Source organism: Podarcis raffonei, chromosome 3, assembly GCF_027172205.1.
Source record: "Podarcis raffonei isolate rPodRaf1 chromosome 3, rPodRaf1.pri, whole genome shotgun sequence".
Taxonomy (NCBI): Eukaryota; Metazoa; Chordata; class Lepidosauria; order Squamata; family Lacertidae; genus Podarcis; species Podarcis raffonei.
In genome coordinates this window covers 102760832-102784551 of record NC_070604.1, presented here as the reverse complement: position 1 = coordinate 102784551, position 23720 = coordinate 102760832, and the positions used below count along the sequence as shown (strand labels likewise).

Genomic DNA, 23720 nt, shown 5'->3' with positions numbered 1-23720 from the left:
TGCCCATAGCAGCCTTCTGAACATGTGTTTTGGACAATCCACATCTGGATTGCCTGGTTTAGGAGTTTCCAGTCTCCTGTTCTTTCACAGCAGCCACACGAAGGCTATAAGACATCTTATACAAGACATTTTGCAGTGATTGTCCATTGTCATATTAGAACAATGATTGTATCAACTGATGTAGAGTATGGACGGGGGAGAAATCTGATTCTGGAACACAAGTCTACCAATTTCACACTTTAAGAAACATGAGGAGCTGAAAGAACAAAAATGGACAGATCCTCCCATCTCTAGTGTAGAGGCAGTGTTGTAGAGTGGTTAGAGCAGGGGTCAGCAAACTTTTTCAGCAGGGGGCCACTGTCCCTCAGACCTTGTGGGGGGCTGGACTATATTTTTGGGGGGGAAATGAATGAATTCCTATGCCACTCAGAGATGCATTTTAAATAAAAGGACACATTCTGCTCATGTAAAAACACGCTGATTCTTGGACTGCCCGTGGGCCGGATTCAGAAGGCGATTGGGCTGGATCCGGCCCCTGGGCCTTAGTTTGCCTATCCATGGGTTAGAGTGTTGCACTAGGAAGTTTCAAATCTTCACTCAGCCCTAAAGCTTCCTGGGTGACCTTGGACCTGCCACCAGCCACCATCTCTGCCTAACTTAACTTACAGGGTGGTTGTGAAGATAAAATGGAAAGGGGGAAACCTTTATGTTCCACTTTGACCTTGGAGAAAAGGTGTGGTATGAATGGATCACAGCTGTCCATGGAGGCACAGGTCAGTTCTGTGTCCAGGGCAGCTGTCTACTAGCTCCATCTGGTACACAGGCTGGGCCCCTACTTGCCCGCGGACTGTCTCGCCAGAGTGGTGCATGCTCTGGTTATCTCCCACTTGGACTACTGCAATGCACTCTACGTGGGGCTACCTTTAAAGGTGATCCAGAAGCTACAACAAATCCAGAATGCAGCAGCTAGACTGGTGACTGGGAACGGCCGCCGAGACCATATAATGCTGGTCCTGAAAGACCTACATTGGCTCCTAGTACGTTTCCGAGCACAATTCAAAGTGTTGGTGCTAACCTTAAAAGCCCTAAACGGGCTTGGCCCAGTATACCTGAAGGAGTGTCTCCACCCCCATTGTTCAGCCCAGACACTGAGGTCCAGCACTGAGGGCTTTCTGATGATTCCCTCCCTGCGAGAAGTGAGGTTACAGGGAACCAGGCAGAGGGCCTTCTCGATAGTGGCGCCCGCCCTGTGGAACGCCCTCCCATCAGGTGTCAAGGAAATAAACAACTATCTGTCTTTTAGAAGACATCTGAAGGCAGCCCTGTTTAAGGAAGTTTTTAATGTTTGATGTTTTATCATGTTTTTAATATTCTATTGGGAGCTGCTCAGAGTGACTGGGGAGACCCAACCAGATGGGCGGGTTATAAATAAATAAATGATGATGATGGTAATGTTATAAATTCCACCTTAAGTACTTCCTTGGAGATAGGTCAAATGATACTATCATGGCTAAGTTCCTCTTGGAAGTACTAAGAAACAGAAACCTACATGCTTTGGATAAAACATAGCGACCTCCTTGGAACTCTTTCCCTTGTATTTCTGTTTTATTTTGCTTTTGAAAATGTTTTTGTGGGCCTTTAGACTGAAATAAATATCTGTGTGTGAATAATGTCATAATAATTAATCATAGAATTGTAGAATTGGAAGGGCCCCTCACGGCCATCTAATCCAACCCCCTACAATAAATAAAATAAAGTGGCTAAGTTTAATTGTTGAGGCTTCCAGATCCCCATTTGTGCACAGATGTGAAATGCTTCTCCTATGGCATGCAATACAGTTTGGGGTTTTACTTTTCCCTGTATTCATTACCCTGAAGAAACTATGTAACACTAGCATGTTTGCAAAGTTGTGGGGGAGACCTTCAGATTCTACTTGTTAGTATTTTAGCTGTGTCAAAAATTTTAATATGTTACTTAAATATGCAAAATAATTGTTGAACTTAAAACTTGAGTAATTCTGAAGAAAGAGTTCTCATTTTTCGAAACATTAGTAATATATGAAGCTTGGGGAAATGCCCCTCAAAATTCGAACATACGTTCTGTTGTTAAATCATGTGGGCTTCTTATGTTATAGGAAGCAGGTAAAATATTTCACTGCTTAAATGTGCTCAAGTTTGATTGGATTGTGTTCCAAGTTTTATGAGTAATAACCAAAGACAACCTTTCCTTTTTCATTCCTCATCCCACCACCCTATCATATTTAATTCCAGGAACAGAGCTGCTCAGTTTTTGGGATAAAATAGGCACAATTATCTCAGACTCGGAACTGGCAACGGGTATCAGGCACTTTTCTGCAGTGCCAGGACTTCCTCAGTATCTCCAGAGCATCACCAAACTCTTCCTGTCGATGCTCACGGTGACTTCAGATCCTGGATTTGCAAACTACAGTTCACCTGCCAAACCGAAAACAGTAAAACCTTGTTTGTCAGTTGCACATCTGCTACGCTCTGAGTTCTGCGAAGTGCGCTTGTTGGTCTTAGAAGCGACTGTTCTGTGGCTGAAGCAAGGACATTCCAAATCTGTGACGGAAGAACAGGGGAAAGTTCCATTGTGTCTACTGTCTGGTTTGGAGGAGATCCTCCTTCGGATGGCTGTAAAGGAAAAGCATCCGGAATGTTTTTGCAAGGTAAAAACAGTGGTCCCCCTCTCCCGTTCTGGATGCAAATACTGTAAAATTCACAGTGCTATCCAATGTGGGCAATTTTCATAGTAGATCCATTGAAATCAAATAAGCAAGTAACTTAAGTCCATCATTTTCAGCAGGTCTCTCAGCATGACTAATGTAATCTGTAAAAAACATATAATAATTTTGGAGTAAATGGATCCAATTCGTGCCAAATTTATTTTTATCTTTACCTTTCCCCCTCTTGTTGCTATTATATATAGATATTAGAGGCTCTATACCATATGGACCCGCAAAAGGTGCTTTCAGAGACAGAAGATGCTCTAAAAATGAATGCAAGAGAATTCTTGCATTGGGTTTTGAATATTGCAGATGCTTCTGACAGGTAAATTCTTTTGTCTTTTTTATATTTACTGATTGCAGGTTGCCAAGTGAAAATAAACTGATGTCAGAGGGTGGGAGAGGAGAAATATTTGTGCTCTCACTGTCTTGTTAAGCCCCAGACATTGTCATATTTTTAATAATTTGCCTCTATGGTATTTTTAATACATACTCAGAAGCCCATAGCTAAGGCTAAGAAGTGACGAGTCGTCTAAATGAATTACAGACTGAGCAGAAAGCTGAGTTCTCTTTTTGGTTCTCTTTTGGTTCTCTTTTTCACCAGCATCTTCATGTTTAAAATGCTAAATCAGTGTTTCAGGGCAATGGTTATTGCTGTATCATAAAGCTGGGGTCGCACGAGGCGTGTTTTTCTTTTCTTTTTTGAGATCTGAATTTTGAATCTATATTGTAAAATTAACTAATAAATTACCTTGGCCATATTTTTATTCTATTTCATAAAATATATATATAACTTGATTGCAAAGCAGCCCTCAAAGGGTTTTACGAAACATAGTTATGAGTGCTACCAACAAATCTGGTATTGAACTTGCTATTTGGTGGAGGAATCCATCACTTGCTACTGTCTGTCATGGGCCATTCATATCTTTCAGGTTAGATTTGGCAGGTGTATCAACTTTTCTACCACAGAACTTTAAAACTGCTAATACTTTTCTGCAGATCTTCCATTTGACCGCTAGATCTGCTTTTATGACAACATTCTTCCTCCAGCCCTTTTTATAGAAAACAGGTTATCGGGGCATGCATCTTACTACACACATTTGCACTGGTTGTTAACAACAACAACAATTTTATTATTTATACCCTGCCCATTTGACTGGGTTGCCCCAGCCATCGCCAGACATGAAAAACTCCCAAATACAGGGCTGCCTTCAGATGTTTTTGGAAAGTTGTATAGTTGTTTATCTGATTGGCATCTGATGGGAGGGCGATTCACACGGTGGGGCTCTATAGAACTTTCCATCATCTTAGATAGTTTGGTTTCTAAGAGGAGGAGGGTTTGTCATACTTTAATGCAATTCTATATCCACAAGGCGCAACCACCTCATGCCTAAGCAAAAGTTTTTCTTCTGGTTGTATATTGACATGCAGAGCAGTTGTAACTAATTGGACTGTTAGATTTCATCCTGATTTACGCTAATAAAGCATATTGTGTGTAACAAGTGAAAATGAGAATCTCATTTTCACTTGTTACACACCATATGCTGCTAAACTGCTTGCCAGTTGACTTGCATTTTGCTGTAGCTTTGACATTTATTTCACACTTACGTTTGTGGATCTGTGTTAATCTTTTATTTTGCAGCATTGAAATTCAAAGTATATCCCTCAAATTTGCCTCAGAGTTGGTCCTCCATCTTGTCCAAGATCAGCAGGAGGTAAGGAAATCTCATTTAACAATCATGTCTGCATCAGATTTACTATGACTATACATTAAGAGTTTCCGTTCTGCAGGTTCATTTTGATGAACCCATAAAGTTAATTGCTTCATATATACAAAACCTGAGATTATGACTTCAGTGCATGAACAAGTACTACATTGAAGACCAATGGCAGAATTGATTTGATGTTACTTGTCTCAGAACAATTAACAAAGGAGTCCACTGCTGATTTATGCAGTGCTGTTTTAGTTTTTATTCTTTTAAAGCAGTGGTGGTGAACTCCCATCTGTTGTGCCAAATTTGATTTTCTTTCTTTCTTTCTTTCTTTCTTTCTTTCTTTCTTTCTTTCTTTCTTTCTTTCTTTTGTCAAAAGCAAAGCAATGGTTTTGGTTTCCTTTTCTGTGTCAAATGAATTGCTGGTTCTGTGGAAACTGAATGTCACATTTTGTGTTTATTATTACTTTTTAGTTCCTGTCTTAGTGCCAGTTTTAGTATAGCGCTTGACCCTTCTTGTTTACTCTAATTTCCAGTTTACAAGGATACTTCAGGCTTTTAAAGCCAGTATTAATTTTCTTATAGGAGGTGAAATCAGAGATGAAGCAATGGATTGGCATAGTCACTTCCTTCTGCGGAGATGAACAGCAAACAGATCTCCGATTAGCTGCTGCAGAGATTCTTGTGAGCATTACGCCATTTTTTCTGACCAGTCAAAAACTTCTGTTGGGTAAGTAAATAGAATTAAGCACTATGACCACAAACAAGCCAAAATTAAGCTTCTAAATTTCACTCATTTCAGTGAGAGAACAAATCACATGATAAACTCACACACCAAAATCAGCAGAATATATGCTTAATTTTCAGTTGGCTTGCAGCCTATGTTTATGTTTGGAAGCAGGAAGAGGCCTGATAAATCTTAAGGATGTGCATATGTTATATAGGGAACAACTGTGACTTTGTGGTAGAGCACCTGATCCTCTGCACAGGAAGATCTGTCCTCTCAGTAGAAAATGGGCCTATCTGCATGGTAGGATTTGCTGTAACAGTGCTTTATAGCATTCGACTATGCTTAATATTTTTAATTTAATAATAATAATAATAATAAATTTTATTTATATCCCGCCCTCCCCAGCCGAAGCCGGGCTCAGGGCGGCTAACAACAATAAAACAATACAAAAGTACAACACAAACAACATTCTAAAATCATTCATTATAAAATTAATTAAATTCAAGCCACTGGCCACCATTGGGCCAGAGCTCCGCGAAGATTGCTGAGGGAGGGAGTCAGGCTGTGCCCTGGCCAAAGGCCTGGTGGAACAGCTCTGTCTTGCAGGCCCTGCGGAAAGATGTCAAGTCCCGCAGGGCCCTAGTCTCTTGTGACAGAGTGTTCCACCAGGTCGGAGCCACAGCCGAAAAAGCCCTGGCTCTAGTTGAGGCCAGCCTAACTTCTCTGTGGCCTGGGACCTTCAAGATGTTTTTATTTGAAGACCGTAAGTTTCTCTGTGGGGCATATTCAAACAATTTCTAACTCACTTTTAATGAAATGAATGGCCCCAGGGCAAGGCACATTAAAACTAATGAAATATACAATTAAACAACCTCAGCTGGGCGGAAGAGCAAGTAAAACAAAATAACCAACCTAAACATCAAAATACTGAGCGAATAGATGTGTCTTCAGCTAGCACTAGAAACTTGACAAAGTCAGTGTCAGCAGACTTTGTGGCAGCAGAACAGGGCGCCAGTTGTAAAACGTCTTCTCTTCAGCTTTTTTATTTTAAAATTTTGATCCGCCACCCCCCCAATTTGTCAGCTATGCACATTTTACAAATACAAAAACCTTCCTTGGAGGTTTTTAAGCAGAGGTTGTGTGTCCATCTGCCATGGATGCTTTAGCTGAGATTCCTGCATTGCAGGGGGTTGGACTAGATGACCCTTGGGTCCCTTCCAACTCTTAAGATTCTATGATTCTGGTGTTGTTGTTTTTTTGAAAAAAATTCCTAACATTTCTTTTTGTAAATACTTAGGTCTGTCTGATACATTACACCTTTGGAGATGTGTTGTTCAGCTGTTGCAGAGTGAAGAGCAGATAGTAAGGAATACCGTCGCTGGCGTTATAAGACAAGCTCAATCCCAAGAAAATAGCTCTAGGAAAACAGGTATGAAATTATTATTCTTCACCATCAACCATCAGTACTTGTGAAAGAGATTCATTGCACATGCCAATGTGTCTAGGTTGATATTGTTAGCAGGTATGACACAAGCTGCAGAAGGAAGCTTTGTGTTTAGAGTACAGGATCTCAATATCATTTCCCCCCTCTTCTTAACTGTGTGTGAGAATTATTCCTCTACAGCAGGAAGGGTATATAGGGGTACAGTGGTACCTCAGGTTAGGAACTTAATTCGTTCTGGAGCTGTGTTCTTAACCTGAAACTGTTCTTAACCTGAGGTACCACTTTAGCTAATGGGGCCTTGCGCTGCCGCTGCACGATTTCTCTTCTCATCCTGAAGCAAAGTTCTTAACCCAAGGTACTATTTCTGAGTCTGTAACCTGAAGCGTCTGTAACTTGAAGTGCCTGTAACCCGAGGTACCACTGTACTTTTAAAAAATCTCTTCAGTGCTATGAAGGTGTTGCCTTTTCAGATTCATAAGTATATAGAACTCTGCGTTTCATGTGAATTCAAGTGTTAGAATATTTTTATTTATTTAGGGCATCTTCAGCTGTGTTGAAAATAAAAGTTTATTTTTGCAGCAGACTTAATGGATTCAGATGTGGTTAGCCACTGCCGCTTTTCTAACCTAGTCATGCTAGGGTTACAATCTACACAGAAACCAAACTATCTGATTAGGAACAGGATTAATTATTGTTTTGTTTGCTTACAAACAATAACTTGTCAGGTAGTTATGGTCTTGCTCATGATCTGTGCAGTGCAAGCCCATGACAGGTTTATTGCTTTTGCACTCTCTCTCTCTCTATATATATATATTGTACACACACACACACACACACACACCCCTCTCTCTCTCCTTTAATCCTTTTGATGTAAGGGACTGCACTTGAAATATTGAATTTAAAGTGAATGCTAAACAGTTCCTTCAAAATCTAATCAAGGATAGGCTCTGTAAAATGTAGCTTATTTCAAAGCAAAATTGCTTTTTACTGAGTATACTCCAAACAATGCAAGCGGAAAAAGACAATTTTTTGAAAAACTTTTCTTTTTAAAAGGAGAAATTCTGATCCTTCCGATTTGTTGCCTCCTGGTAGTTTAGTCCCCTCTCTTTCCAGCAGGAGGCTAATGTGGGGCACTTGCCATTTCTTCCCTAGAGCTTCCTTTTCTCCTACATCTGCTGATACGGTTCCAGGGTATGTTGAGTGGGGAGGAGCTACCCTCCTGTTCCCTGTGGCTCCATCTCCCCTCCTGGCCTCAATTACAAGATAGGAAGGGGTTAAATCACCCTGAGTTGTTGTCATCTCTCCCCAATGCTTTCCCGTTTGTTTTCTCTGTCCCTGGGCTGCTGGATGGCTCTGGGCTAGATCCTCCCTAGGAAACTCCTGGCTGGCTTATCTTCCTGACCAGCAGGTGTCTCCAGCACCACCTGGCTATCCTGGCAGAGGAGGAATAGATGGCAGTGGAGCATGTCTTTCTATCATCTCCCTCTAGGCTTGTCTGTGGCTCAGCTGCTGGCACAATCAGGACATTGTGAGGCTGGTTTGGCCACAGCTGCAGAGGACCATTGTGTGCCAGAGGACCATTGTGTGCCAGAGGACCTCATCCCAGCTGGCATGCAGTGGGAGTCATCATCCAGGAATCTCTCCAGTAGTGCTGGGTCTGCCGCTCAGTTTTAGGATGATGAAGGGTGTGGCTTACAAGTTGGGGGGGGGGGGGAGATGTTTTTGATGGGAGTTGAAATCCAACAATATCTGGAGGTCCACAGGTCTCCCACCCATTGACTGTGGGCAAGAGTCACATCACCCCTTGTTTCCCTGTGTTTATTTTGCACTCCTCATGTTGGGAAAGTGCATATTATATATATATATATATATATATATATATATATATATATAGCTGCTGAATGCTGCATCTAAATTCATCCACTCTCATTAGCTTGATTGATTCAGAAAATCTTCTGTTTAATTGAAAATATTTGTGCCCCACTTTTCTCATATAGCACAAGGCCTCTTACAAGAAATAATAAAGTACAATAAAGCAGCAATATACAAACAGCAAAAAAGAGGCACGTAGTAAAAACATTGTAAGGATAGCATACATATCGGTAGTAGCGCCTTTTCTTTAGAATTGCTTTGCTTCTGAACCGAGGCAGGCGCTGAGACTGATGTCATTTCAGATCTACTAGACACTTATTCTCTCTGGCCTTTGCTGAACATTCATACCAATTAGGCATAATCACTTAATACCTGTTTTGTCCTAATGTGGGCTGCTGTTTTATTTATTCTGCAAGTAAGTTTTGACATAACTTTAAGGTTCATTTGTTTGTTTACACTGCCTTGTGTTGTTTACAAGAAAAGCTCTATGGCAAGTGTTTCAATAACTAAATAATAATAGGATCCTACCAGAAAAGACCAAATTATTTCCTTAAATAGGTAAAGGGACCCCTGACCATTAGGTCCAGTCATGACCAACTCTGGGGTTGCGGTGCTCATCTCGCTTTATTGGCCGAGGGAGCCGGCGTACAGCTTCCGGGTCATGTGGCCAGCATGACTAAGCCGCTTCTGGTGAACCAGAGCAGCACATGGAAACGCCGTTTACCTTCCCGCCGGAGCGGTACCTATTTATCTACTTGCAATTGGACGTGCTTTCGAACTGCTAGGTTGGCAGGAGCAGGGACCGAGCAACGGGAGCTCACCCTGTCGCGGGGATTCAAACCGCCGACCTTCTGATTGGCAAGTCCTAGGCTCTGTGGTTTAACCCACAGTGCCACCCACGTCCCTATTTCCTTAAATAGGAAGGTATTAATTCTGTAACGGAAGACCAGTAAGGATAGGGGGAGGCTAATGTTTGGGTGCAGCAACAGAGGTCTGGTTTTGGTTTGAAATCTGGTGAGAGCATTTGCTTAGATGAAGTAAAAAGTGAGAAGGCTCCGAGTGTTGACCCCTTTTCCACTCACGAAGTCAGGCGTGCTTCTCCTTACAGGGTGTGAGTTCAGAAAAAGGATTTCCAACCCTGTAATACTCATACAAACCTGAATCCTTAGCACATGGTGATGTTGGTTCAGACAAAGAAGTAACTGTAAACAAGGCTTTGTTCTCTGCACACAATGGTAAGCAACTATATAGAAACCATTGTGCTTATCTAAATATTTAAGTTGTGTCCTAGCTCCTGAAGAATGTGGCTTCTTTTCTGTATCACAAAACCTGAATGGGCTGTGCCACTCCTCACCTGGTAAGGATATAGTGTCATGTCTGAAGCCCCAGACAGTAAACTGAAACTGAGCTGAAATGACTACACGTCTCCCTGCTTTGTACATCTACCATCATGTGTCTCAATTGAATACGAAACTATATCTCCAAGCCCATTGTTGTCTGTTGCTTCCCACATATTTCTATCTGGGTCTTTCCTAAGAAAGTAGAAAAGTGGAACTAGCCTTGAATATGTTTTGCTAGAAAACTGCCGAGGCCTGCAATGTTTCTGATACTTGCTAACACATTGGAAATCATCTTCCAACCCACATAAGATGCTCGGGTTTCCGCTGTGCGTAGTCCTGACAAAGAAAAGAGGTGCTGGGACTGTAACTTTGTTAGCAGCCGCAGATCTTCTGCAGAACATCGATGTATCCTGATATTAACTCTTAAATTCTCTCAGAATTACCAGAGTGCTAGTTGCATTCACTTTCATATCACAGGTGCAGAGCTGCGTGTTTACTCAAATCGAACAGACTCAGGTTTTCATCAGCTATGCATGAGGAGGACACAGGCTTATATTAACATACATTTCAATTTGCTGAAGAGTTTATGAGCCGCACAGTGGTCTCCAGCATGCAAGAAGTCAAAGAGTTCCTCTGTATACTTTTAGCATTGTTGTTGTTCTTGTTGTTTAGTCGTTTTGTCGTGTCCGACTCTTCGTGACCCCCTGGACCAGAGTATGCCAGGCACTCCTGCCTTCCACTGCCTCCCGCAGCTTGGTCAAACTCATGTTCGTAGCTTCGAGAACACTGTCCAACCATCTCGTCCTCTGTCGTCCCCTTCTCCTTATGCCCTCCCTCTTTCCCAGCATCAGGGTCTTTTCCAGGGAGTCTTCTCTTCTCATGAGGTGGCTAAAGTATTGGAGCCTCAGCTTCACGATCTGTCCTTCCAGTGAGCACTCAGGGCTGATTTCCTTAAGAATGGAGAGGTTTGATCTTCTTGCAGTCCCTGGGACTCTCAAGAGTCTCCTCCAGCACCATAATTCAAAAGCATCAATTCTTTGGCGATCAGCCTTCTTTATGGTCCAGCTCTCACTTCCATACATCACTACTGGGAAAACCATAACTTGAACTATATGGGCCTTTGTTGGCAAGATGTCTCTGTTTTTTAAGATGCTGTCTAGGTTTGTCATTGCTTTTCTCCCAAGAAGCAGGCGTCTTTTAACTTCGTGGCTGCTATCTAGTGAAGTGGGCCCTCATCCTTCAGAGCTTGTGCTACAATGAATCTACAATAATATTGTTGACCATCCGTAGGGGAGATCCACCCGCACGGTGTGGTGTGTTTGATGGCTGTCTGGGCTGGGGCTGTCTGTGAACAAATCATAGTAGGAGGGAGTTCTCTTTGTAGAAAAGATTTCAAAAACGCAGGGCCAAAATATTCTGTAATCTGACATCATTTGAAGTGTGTGTTTTTAAAAGAGAGGAAGCTATATGTAAGCTGTGTTTGTTTCTGATATCAAACAGTCGGATTTAAGATGGCAAGAAGACTGTAATCGTCTACCATCCAAATAAAGAATTTCCCAGTTTGGTAAAGAGACTGGGTGCTGGAGAAGCCAACCATGGCCTAACTCTGCAAAACAGTTTTATACTCAAGGCAAAAAGATAGAAGAAATCTGAGTGCATGACTTGCTTTGCTATTACAGCAGACGCTTAGGCCCCACAGTTGCTTTGCTAATCTCTGACATGCAATACCCTGTTTTTGTAACCCAGAATGAGAGTGCGTTAAAACCACAGCATGAACTACAAGATGAAACAATATAGTTAATAGACTGTGGGTGTAGGAGGACTATTTTATCTAGACTAAAATGTAGAGAGATTAGAGTCCGGTTGTGTCTTCTGAACCTTAAAAATAAATTGGTGATATAAGACAGCTGGAAGTTTGGAAATCACACTTGCTCGTCATGACTTGATGACATCTTCTGTGGTGGCAGTGATGAGTTCCAGGGCTAATGTCTAACATTGCAAAGACTCTCCTATCTCCTGTCTTCCTTTTAAGTGATTTACTAGATCTCCCAAGGGTGTGTAAGTGTGAAAAGCCTCTGCTCAGATGGGCATTGATACTAGAGGAGGGTTTAGGAGAGGAGGGTGAGAAGGCTGTGTAAACTGGGGTTGTGGAAGTTAAAAGGCAGCCAGGTTTCATCCCTTCTTTGGACTATAGAAACTGGTATGCTTCAACTCCACCAGTCTTGTTGGCCAGATTGTATTGGGACAAATTTATGATGCTGAATGAAGAAGATGCTGCACATTCTTGCCATTAAATAAATGCACTGTAAGCAGAATTATGAAAAAAGGCAAATAAGGTTGCTTTCTTAGTTTACTTTTTTACCACCATTAGAAAATCTTGACTGTAGATTCCTGAGTGTTTTTGCGCAGGGGTGTGCATGTGTGTACATACTGTATCACTTGGGATGTTTTGTCCCAAGCACTGCTGTGCAGTGGAAGGGTGGTTCAGCAAAACAGTAAGGTTTGAAGGACAGGAATTGTGCATTGTTCTTTTTACTGGAAGCCCTCCCTGATTTTCTCTCCCCCCCCCCCCCCCCATTTTGGAAAACAGTGTCTGCCTTTATAAAAACATAAATGCATTTTTTTTTCCAAATTCTGAGACTTTTGCAGATGAATTCTGCAACTGACAGTCATTTAGTACCTTTAAAAACTAGGTCTTTATGGCATAAGCCCATTTCGGCAGCTGCATGATTTTATCCTTGGTTTAGTAAAGGTAAAGGGACCCCTGACCATTAGGTCCAGTCGTGACTGACTCTGGGGTTGCAGCGCTCATCTCGCTTTATTGGCCGAGGGAGCCGGCGTACAGCTTCCAGGTCATGTGGCCAGCATGACTAAGCCACTTTTGGCGAACCAGAGCAGCGCACGGAAACGCTGTTTACCTTGCCGCCGGAGCGGTACCTATTTATCTACTTGCACTTTGACGTGCTTTCGAACTGCTAGGTTGGCAGGAGCAGGGACCGAGCAACGGGAGCTCACCCCGTCGCGGGGATTCGAACCGCCAACCTTCTGATCAGCAAATCCTGGGATCTGTGGTTTAACCCACAGCGCCACCCGCGTCCCTTGGTTTACACAGCTATAAAAAAATAAAATGAACAAAAGGCCACAAAATGCAAAAGGTAGTTTGCCACCCATTTATATGCAAAGCTCAGATATATCCAAGATAAGTACAATGACCATGAACATTAATTTGAGCTTTGCATTGAAATGTCACATGATGTAGCTCTTGCATTTCATGACCTTGCATAAGCTTCTGTTTACACCTTTTTTTCACTATGCCAACTGTGGATAACACTCCGTGCATCTAATGAAGTGTGTAATAGTCCCCAAAAGCTCATGACACAATAAACGTGTTAGCAATTAAGGTGCCTCCAGACTCTTGACTTCGATTCTATTATTGCATGTGTGTACCAGGAATTAACCATACCACTCATTTATCCTTAAGCAAATATACCTTTGATAAGTCTATCAAAACAGTGGGAGATGCAAACTGTTCACCAAATTGCAATGGCGTTTATTTTGCTAAGGTGTCTTAGTATTAAGACAAGACTTCCCAACTAAAGGCACATTGAAGTGCTGAAAGTTCTGTTGAGTATTTCAGATAAGGAATCTTGAGGACAAATGAAAATAAGGGTTGAAGACCTTTGTAGGCATTTTTTTTAGTGACACTTAAGAGTGCAATTTAAAGTGAGATCCCTTCAGACAAATGACAGCTGATTAAGTGAGAATAGTGAGAATAAAGTTAATATGGAAGTTAATAGTAGCTGCTCTCATGCTGGTTGAACAAAAAGTTGAGGTGAAATAGATCACCACCAACAAAGACAGAATGGTTAACAAAAAAAATTGGAAGGTAGCAGTTATGTGTAAGGTATGGAATTGATTAGAGTGAGAGAAGACAAACAAGAAAGAGAAAATAGAAAAAGATAGATGGAAACTACTGAATTTATGAAGTCTAAATATAACAGAAACATGGGTGAATAGAATAGTTTTTCTATATAGAAAAATATAATGCATTTTTGAGTGTTATGTAATTATATAATTTTGTGGGATTTAATAAAGTTTAGAAAAAGAAAAAGAAAAGCAGCTCAGTAAGCAGAATGGACAGTATGTTTTTATAGCCATTTGAAATACTATAGTAACTATAAAGGAAAAGAGGGTGCTGTTGGTAAACAAGGATATAAGGCAGGCATAGGCAAACTTGGCCCTCCAGGTGTTTTGGGACTACAACTCCCATCATCCCTAGCTATCAGGACCAGTGGTCAGGAATGATGGGACTTGTAGTCCCAAAATATCTGGAGGGCCGAGTTTGCCTATGCCTGATATAAGGCTACAATCCTAAATGAACATACTGAGAATGAAACTTCCAACATATGAACGAACTCTGTATTTCTCCAGAACAGGCTTTGTCAATATGTAAGGCTCACATTTCATTGGCATCACAAGGCATCTCATTTATCTCCTTAAATTGCTTGTTTGAGGAAAGTATAGGTGGGTTCGGTCAAGACAGTGCTGTTGGTAAATGAACTATCTGCTCTCCTGACAACGCTTTCTTTTTCTTTTTGATCTCATTTCATACACTTTTGAAAAGGCTTCACTTTATAGGAAGAGTTAAACTTATATACAGCACTGCTTTTCTTTTGAACAGTTTAAAATAATAATAATTATTATTGCAATTTGTATGGAAATAATCTTTTTTAAAAAATAATCATGTAGGTCTTTGCAGGCCATGAGAAATCATTATATTGTTGTACAAACTTCAGTTTAAGACAGTAATGCAGGACATTCTTTTACAGACACACTGTCAGTTTCTAATTCTTGATATCCAGCCATGCGCATCTCCCATTAATAGGTTTTGGATTAAGTGGATTGCTGCTCATTACTATACAGTACTCTTTGTAGCTTTGTAACCCAACACTTGCTGCACTGTACTGAAGCACATACTTAGGACTGTCTAGCGCTATTCAACGTTTAAGTGCACATATAGAAAATAGATGCCTTCTATACACATTTTGGTATAGTTTTTGGACATCATTTGGCATGTAGGACGGTTAGCTTTATGGTGCCACCTGCTGGGAAGGCCTGTTTTAACACTGAAATTGCCAGTGAATCCCTTGATTCCTTCCAGTTCCTTTGCATCTGGTCGGACGGCTGGAGCCCTTTTGCTGCCACAAATCTAGTTTTCAGCAAGGCAGTGTGTTTCAACCCAGATTGGCATGCCTCAAAGACATAGCTGTGGATTTTCTTCCATTTTTGAAGGCATAGATTGCAATTCTGGGAGTAGGACCCACTACACTCAACAGGACTTACTTTTGAGTAGTCTGAGTGCGGTTAACCCATCCTTACTCTCATTACATTGTGATTTGGGGCCAATTCATGCATTATTTTGTGATCTTTACGTAATAAATTTTTCATTTGATGGGCCAAGTGTGTGTGAGAAGGGGTGGGGGAGACACTTCACCAAGGAGAATAAAATACAAATGGGACTGTCAGAGAAATCGCTTTTAAAAGAAGCGTATTTTGACATATCTTGATACTTTCCATGGGCCAAGTTAAAATATGCTAATATTGCCCATAAGGACTTTATGACACTAGAATGCTATTTATGCTTCATTTACCTACATTGAGGGTAAACAAAGACTTTCTACTCAGAAGGGATACAAACTGTGCATGTCCAGCAGCACAATCCTGTACATGCCTACCCAAAGTATCCCCGCTTCCCTTAGGACTTAGTTCCTGGTTAGTGGGTGTACGATTGTAGCCCAAGCTTGTTGCATGCATTTTATTGCAAAGTCTGTATAGAGTACGCCCTGCAGCTGCAATTATGGCACAGTGTTCCCATTTGGAGTCAGGCACTTTCTGCATAGTATTTTGACATAAAGTATTTCACACATTTTCATTAAATCTTTTGTACACACACACACACACACACACACACACACACACACACACACCATCCAGCCTGCCTGCCTGTACAGGTTTCTTGCCGTCAGTAAAGCAGAGCGAGTTCCCAGAACACACAACTGTTGAGAGGCAGTCCTTTAAAATGGCCAGTAAAATATAAATAATGCCATAAACTGTGAACAGCCCCAGGTTTGGCCGGTGTCAAAACTACGATGGCCTAAGATGGTGGCTGATGTGCACTGCTGTTCAAAAGATAAATTTAGTAATCTACACTTGTGCCCCTCTCTTAGTAAACAAATCTAAAAGCCCAAGGCCATCGCTGCAGCTTATCTGTGCTCTGTCAGGTCAGTGTTTGTCAGTCCAGGCCTGCTGGATTGGCTCAGTCACAGAGCTGGAAAAGGTGCAGAAAAGGGCAATTGAGATGATCAATGTGTTGCCGCACCTCCTCCATGAGGAAAGGCCAAAGTGTCCAGAGCTCTAAAATTATTAAGAAAAACAACTTAAGCGGAGGAGATGACAGGGGGTTATGAAATTACACATCGTTTGGAAACAAGCAGATAGAGTCCTGTCCCCCACACTTCCTAACAGTAAAACTTGGGGCCGTCCAATGAAATTTATTAGCAGCAGGATCTAAGATAAAGAACTTGCTTTTTCACCCAGTGATTGAATTTTCTTCCCCAAGTTTTGGTGATACATCACTAGCTTTAAACATTGATTGAATTGGTATATGGTTGATTTAGAACTGTTGGCCACGATGGAGGTTTTGGGTTTAGAGGCAGTAAATACCGGTACTTGAGGCACTGAATACTAGTCATTGGAAGCAACAGCAGTGGAAGACATTTGGTCTTCATGTCTTGATGGCGGACTTCCTGAAAGCATCTAGTTGTCCACCATTAGGGAAACAGGTTGGCTAGATGGAGCTTTTGTGTTCTTAATTACTGAACACTGCCCTATGTGTTTTTGAGTATAAACAGTCTAGTGTGTATATGTGAACAAGCTGTGGAAAGGGTTTAACTTAACATGCACCATAGGCAATACCTGATACAGTCTCTTTGTCTGACAAGATGCCTTAATATATTATCTGTAAATATTTTTATAGTTCAACCCATAAACGGGCTTGTTTTAAAAATCAATGATAGTAGTAGCGTTCTTGACATGTATCACTATCCTGAATAGCGTGCCCATTGGAACAAAACTCCTCCTGGGAGATGCAATCTATGATGCACCGCTGTTATATTTCATATTAGCAACAAAGTGCTTTTCCCATTGGATGTTCCTGTGAGTCACAGTGTGTGCTAGTCAGTAATCACAAAGTGCAAAATTGGAGTTCTCTCTTTATTAGCAAAAATGTGATCTCCACAAACTTCGCTGGGTGTCATGCCAAGTGAGCACAGCAGCTCATTCCCTCTGGGTCTTACCCCGTTGCTGAGACTAAAGTCCCTGCTTCCCCACAGCTGTCTGTATCTCCTCTCCAGGGCTTTTCCAAGCACCTGGAGACTGTGCCTGCATGCAGCTAATCTCTCCTCCGCCCTTTTCATGCCTCTCCTAGTTCTGGAAGAAAGGGGGTAGGGAAGCTTGTCGCAATAGGAAGGGGAGATACCTGTGACCAGCCTGACACATCTTAAAAACCCATGGTTTATCTGTTCTGTGTTCTCTTATGAAATCACATGCATATTCTTGTACTGAAATATGGACTGGGCATGAAAACGTGAGATGGACCATCTGCTCTGAAGCTGAGAGATTAGAAAGAGAAAGTTACCATATACTAGAGAAGACTGGCTATGTCCACACCACACATTTAAAGTACAGTGGACACTTGGGTTGTGAACATGATCTGTGCAGGAGGCACATTCGCAACTCGCAGTGCCACATCTGTGCATGCGCGGGTCGCGATTCAGCGCATGTGCAAGCGCCGAAACCCAGAAGTAACCTGTTCCAGTACTTCGGGTTCAGCGCGGTGCACAACCCGAAAACACGCAACCTGAAGCGTCTGTAACCTGAGTTATGACTCAGTTACAGATAGGTAGCCGTGTTGGTCTGCCATAGTCAAAACAAATTTTTTTTTTTCCTTCCAGTAGCACCTTAAAGACCAACTAAGTTAGTTCTTGGTATGAGCTTTCGTGTGCATGCACACGAAAGCTCATACCAAGAACTAACTTAGTTGGTCTTTAAGGTGCTACTGGAAGGGAAAAATTTTTTTTGTTCTGAGTTATGACTGTACGTCCAGTATACATCCTGGGAATCGTAGTTTTCCCCCTCACACAGAGATACAATTCCCAGCACCCTTAACAAACTCTAGGAGGTCTTCCCCACCACCTGCTACCTGATGCTTTTGAATGGAGAGGCCAAGTTTTTAACTCTTGACCTCCCTTTTCCCACTTACCAGCTTCAGCTTCTGATTCTTGACTTATCTCCGCCCAATTCCCAGCTCACTAAGCCCTGTTACTCCTTCAGCTTCCGACCTCTCCAGTCTTCTCCCTCTGACCACTCATTGTCATCCCACCAACAACACTCCCCGGGATCTGAGCCTTTTGCCCTTGGTGGTTCTCCATCTGGTTCCTCCCACCATTCCTCTGTGTGCAAGCAGTCCATGACACCCAGGCATAGCCCTTTGCAGTCTCCAAGGCCCATCGTCTACCAGTGCACACTCTTCTTTGTTCCTGATGTTGCCACAACTAATTTAGCATTAGGATGTCTGAGCCCTGTCTTCTGTGTGAAGGAACACTGCCATTTAGAATATGGCTGCATTTATGACAGAGGTGGTGATGGGAGACATCAGTGAAACAAATGAAGATAAGATCATCCATCACTGGATGCTGACCATTTGCTCAAAGAGTTTCGGTTAGCCCCATTAGCAGAGCTCTGGTATCTTATAGTGAATTTTCTCCTTTTAAGATTGAAGGAGGGCTAATTTGAAAAAGCAGCAACACTGACTCAGTCCTTGGATGTAATGCTGAGAGAAGAGATCTTAAACTGATAGCCAATAACGGTAAATCAAACTCTTTAATTTTAAAAGACATTTCTGAACTTACTGAGGCTTCTTTTTATCTTTTTGCAAAAGCGATAGAAATAAACTATATAAGAAAATCCTCCTCCTTATTCTTGCTTTAAAACAAAAGAGGCAATCTCCCAAAGTGGAAGACAACCTCTGTCTCTATCATTCACCTGAGAATGTTCACAGACAGAGCATCAATGCAGCATTCACTATTTAGATTGGGCTATGCCACTAACATCTGTCTAGGTGGACCTTCTGTATGTTTTCACCAGATCATAAATGCATTTTTCTTCATTAATTATAGTTAATCAGTTTGGGAATCGCCCCAAAGATAAGCAATATAAGAATTTCCTTTTCTCCCCCCTGCATACACATTTCATTTTAGTTTCAGCCATCGTGTAGTTTATTACTTTAGTTACAGTGGTGCCCCGCAAGACGAATGCCTCGCAAAACGAAAAACGCGCAAGACGAAAGGGTTTTTCGGTTTTTGCGTCGCTTCGCAAGACGATTTTCCCTATGGGCTTGCTTCGCAAGACGAAAACGTCTTGCGAGTTTGTTCGCTTTTTTCCTAAAGCCGCTTGAAGAGGCACAATTGCGACGGACCGTGCTTCGCAAGACGAAAAACACCGCAAGACGAAAAGACTCGCGGAACGAATTAATTTCGTCTTGCGAGGCACCACTGTACTTGGGTTCAAGCAGCCCAAATACAAATCCCTTTTGCATTGTGGTCAAAAAGTTGACATACTTTGGTCTGTGTATCAATTCCCTGGAGGTTCATATTTTTAGTATGTTTTTTAGATTAAATGTTTTCTGTTTGCTTTTAATATTCCAAATACGTTTTTGTTTTCTATTTGATTGTATTGCTTTAACTTTTCCGTGCTTGCCAGCCTGAGCTCCCTGGGTGCAAGGATAGCCTATAACAGGGGTCAGCAACCTTTTTCAGCTGTGGGCCGGTCCACCGTCCCTCAGACCATGTGGAGGGCCGGACTATATTTTGGAAAAAAAAATATGAATGAATTCCTATGCCCCACAAATAACCCAGAGATGCATTTTAAATAAAAGGACACATTATACTCATGTAAAAACACCAGGCAGGCCCCACAAATGACCCAGAGATGCATTTTAAATAAAAGGACACATTCTACTCACTGTCCGTGGGCTGGATTGAGAAGGCGAGTGGGCCATATCCGGCCCACGGGCCTTAGGTTGCCTACCCCTGGCCTATGAATTAAATTGTACTTTGCATCTTGGCTACTCAACATTTGACGGTTCTGAGAAAAGGTGGGACTTATGAGCAGAAAGCAGTACTCCTGTTTACCAAATAGAAAACTGTTAGTATTTCCACTCTAATTCAACAGTTAAAAGTAGAACATTCTGCCTTCCCCCCGCACTCTGGGTTGATGGCTGGGACTACATAACCATCCAACCCAATGGCTTATTGAGCTTTAGGGAGGAGGAGTGGAGAGAAAGGAATTTGTAGTATCTGTGTGTGTTCCACTTAGGCTCCTGGTGATATTAATGAAGTGGTATTGGCACTGAAATACACATGGTTAAGTTTCGACAAGTAGTGTTTCTGGCTTGCAGAAATCAGTGCCAACCAAAAAAGAAAAAAGAAAGGAAACAAACTGGCAACTGAATTCTTGGCCCATATATTTTCCAACGTTATTTTCTGTTTCTAAACTCTTGTTATTCTCCAAAGCTGCTTTATTTGGGCTAGCAAACCATAGTAAACGGTGCCTTTCCCCCCTCGACTCAGCCTCCAGTTAATACAAGTTTGGGTCTTCAAAAGGGGAGGGCAAATGAGATCCACGAAAATTCCTCAGCAGTGAAACTTAATAAATATTTTTAACAGCTAGTCAAACATGCAAGAAATATTGAATTTCCCCCCTTGCTGAGTAACCAGGTTTTATGTAAGGTTATAAAAGAGGCAAGTGGTAAAATGTCCTAAACACGTCCTCTGTGGTATTCCTACTGGCGGCAATCATTTTGCAACAAAACCATATCTTTTTTTTAAAAAAATACAAATACAGCATGGGATTTTTTATGCTATTGAATTCTCTTAGCTGCTCTTATAGTTGAAAGGGTTTATTAAACCGTGCCATAGGAATGCGCAAGAGGGGTTTAAATCTGATTGATTTTTGTGTAGTCCTTTGTGCTGCCAATGTCACATCCCAGTAATTTTTGATCCGAAAACTCTTCCAACTGCACTATGGGAAATGCACACGGCTGGCTTGAGTGTCGTTTGGGTCTGTGAGCTGCTGCCAAATGCCAGCAATAATTCAGAGGTCTGAGTTTCTCAGATTAATTTTTGAATTGGACTGGGGACCGATTCCATCTTCAGAATGGATCTGCAAAATATTCCTGGAGAGCACCAAGGCATGTCCAAAAGTGTCTCTTGGCTATAGCACGGGAATAAAATCACTGGCCAGGGTCTAGAGACTGTGTCAATATGGCTTGAGGGTCGTAGGCTGGTCCATTCCGCTTTCCTGACCTAATGAACAGAGACAGATGGGTGGCAGAGTTGGGTGGCAGAGAGTCTGTCTCCTGGAGGCCTCAGGCTGTAGAGAAGTCCCCAATACTACTCTGTTGGACACACACTCCTTTGTGATCCAGCTTAGTATGCCTGGAGAACAGTAGTGGTCTGCTTGAAAGCAACTGCCCAACATATAACCCACATACTAACCTATTTGATTTAGTACCTTAACTTAACTAAGATTGAACTGGCTTAAAATCAAGAACTAAGCTTAACTGAATCATGGTGGGTGTTTATAAGATGCTTATATGCCTAGACCGGTGTAATAATGTCCATGGGTAGGATCCTGAGAAAGTCAACTCCACTGATGAGTAAGATTTAAAAGTGCCCAGCCTTCTTTTATTGAATCCCATAGAATTACCGTATTTTTCGCACTATAGGACGCACTTTCCCACCTCCAAAAATGAAGGGGAAATCTGTGTGCGTCCTATGGGGCGAATACAGGCTTTCGCTGAAGCTTGGAGAGCGAGAGGGGTCGGTGCGCACCAACCCCTCTCGCTCTCCAGGCTTCAGGAAGCTATCAGCAAGCCTGGGGAGCCGGCGGGAGTTCCCGCAGGACTCCCCAGGCTGCGGATAGCAGCCTGCCACCCGGAAGGCGGGGCGCCCTGAAGCGCGGAGCAGACATCCGCAGCCCGGCGCAGACACCCGCAGCCTGCCGCCTGGCACGCAAGGCGCCCTGAAGCGGAGCGCGCCGGGCAGATATCTGCAGCCTGAGGAGCCCTGAGGGAGTTCCCGCAGGGCTCCCTAGGCTGCGGATAGCAGCCTGCTGCACGAAGCGTGGGGCGCGCTGAAGCAGAGCGCCCCGCACTTCGGGCAGACATCGGCCAGCCCCACAAGCTCAGGGGACAGCGGGGAGGCGCAGTGCCGCCATCCCGCTGTTCCTCAACCTGGTTTTGGGGGGGAAATAAAGGGGGAAATTTTTTCCTTTATTTCCCCCCCAAAAAACTAGGTGCGTCCTATGGGACGAAAAATATGGTACCTAACTACAGAAAAATTCCCCTAAAACTGATTTTTTAAAATTTTTTATTTCTTGTTCTATTCCATTTCTGTGTTGTGCAATATGTGCATCATTGAAAAACCAATAAAATGAAAATAATTAATCTGAATGATTGCATTCCCTTCATCTTTCAGCTTTGCAGGGTGGGGAAGTTCTTCTTTCAGAGAATACTATGGTGATGCTTTCTGACCCATCGTTTTGTAAAGACTGAATTGGCCAAGCTCAATATTTGTCCAAAATACAAGTGGTGATAATCAGCTAAGTCATGCTCAGAGTAGACCCATTGATTTCAGTAGTATGACTAACATTGGACATCACCGCAGATGTTCTTCGGCAGCAAACACTTCTTGGTGCCGAGATTGAATTATTTTACAATGCCTCCTATAAGCCAACAGAGAAGTGATTAGTAAACACAGAACATCAGAATTTCTTTGTTCGCAAATACCATTTTCAAAACTGCAGGTTATATATTATGCTTTCTTCAGCATGCACAATCTATCTGACTCCTCAGTATAGTTGAAAACAGCCTGTTGGTACATTCCTACAATTCTCCTTGGGGGGATGGGATTAAGAAGAAAAGGTTGTATATTTTTGAAGCCACATAGTAGTCTACCAAGAGAAATGTTTACATCTGGCATGATCAAACGTCTTCTGGTATATGAATATGTGTGTGGGAGGTCTTGCTCTACATTAAATGGATTAACAAAGACGACTCAAAACACTGTAGTTCCTCCCTTTTCTTTTTTAAAAAAAGTTCTTCCTGAAGCTTAAAATACCTGTGCCTTTTTTCCTGAAAAAAAAGTTTTTAAATCTTCCATTGTTTTTATTTGAAGTGTGTGGTATTCATGCTTAAGCTTTTTATGTAATTGCTGGGTTGAAGAAACAAAGGATGGCCTGTACTTTAACCATTTAAATAGCTTGCTTTTTGCACTTTAGAAATCCCACCTTCTACAGCTCTGGAACCTGATAAACAAGACATTTGATAGTTTATGATTTTTATATTAAACAATCCACTATAACTTCCCCTTCACAGACCACCAAATTTTGGACTTCCTTAAAACTTTTCTGTGTTGGCTGTTGGTTGGTTGCTGGTTCTTTTGGGAGACTGGTTTAAGAATGTTTTGCTTAATAGCCCAGATTCTTAACAGTTTCAGCAGAAATGATTTGAGATGAGATGTAAGGAACAGTTGGACTTTATTGTAGGCCACAATAGAACTTAATTAAAGGGGGAGTTTGTTACAATAAACAGATTAAATTAACTCAGAAGGAGGTGCAATTTGCAAGCCATAGCTGCTGCTCTGTTGCAGGCAGATGTGCCAGCTCAAATGTTGAACTTTGGAAATAGGGTCTGCAGAAATGATGGTCCTGTTTGGCCACATCTTTTCCTGCGTCTTCCTTTACTATAGCTTTGCACCCC

The 23720-nt window shown here is 42.1% G+C and overlaps 1 protein-coding gene across 6 annotated transcripts in view; it reads left to right on the top strand.

Annotated features, from left to right (window-relative positions):
* The window catches only part of THADA (THADA armadillo repeat containing), a 158564-nt gene that overhangs the window by 129950 nt on the left and 4894 nt on the right, over positions 1–23720 (top strand). For 3 of the 6 annotated variants that reach the window (XM_053383336.1, XM_053383338.1, XM_053383335.1), the window contains 5 exons: positions 2259–2686; positions 2947–3068; positions 4386–4458; positions 5041–5185; positions 6483–6614. In XM_053383336.1, the coding sequence (XP_053239311.1) occupies positions 2259–2686; positions 2947–3068; positions 4386–4458; positions 5041–5185; positions 6483–6614 (900 nt within the window). Of the gene's footprint in view, positions 1–2258; positions 2687–2946; positions 3069–4385; positions 4459–5040; positions 5186–6482; positions 6615–23720 lie in introns of those variants that run through there. The other 3 variants (XM_053383337.1, XR_008329722.1, XR_008329723.1) reach the window with 3 other exon arrangements.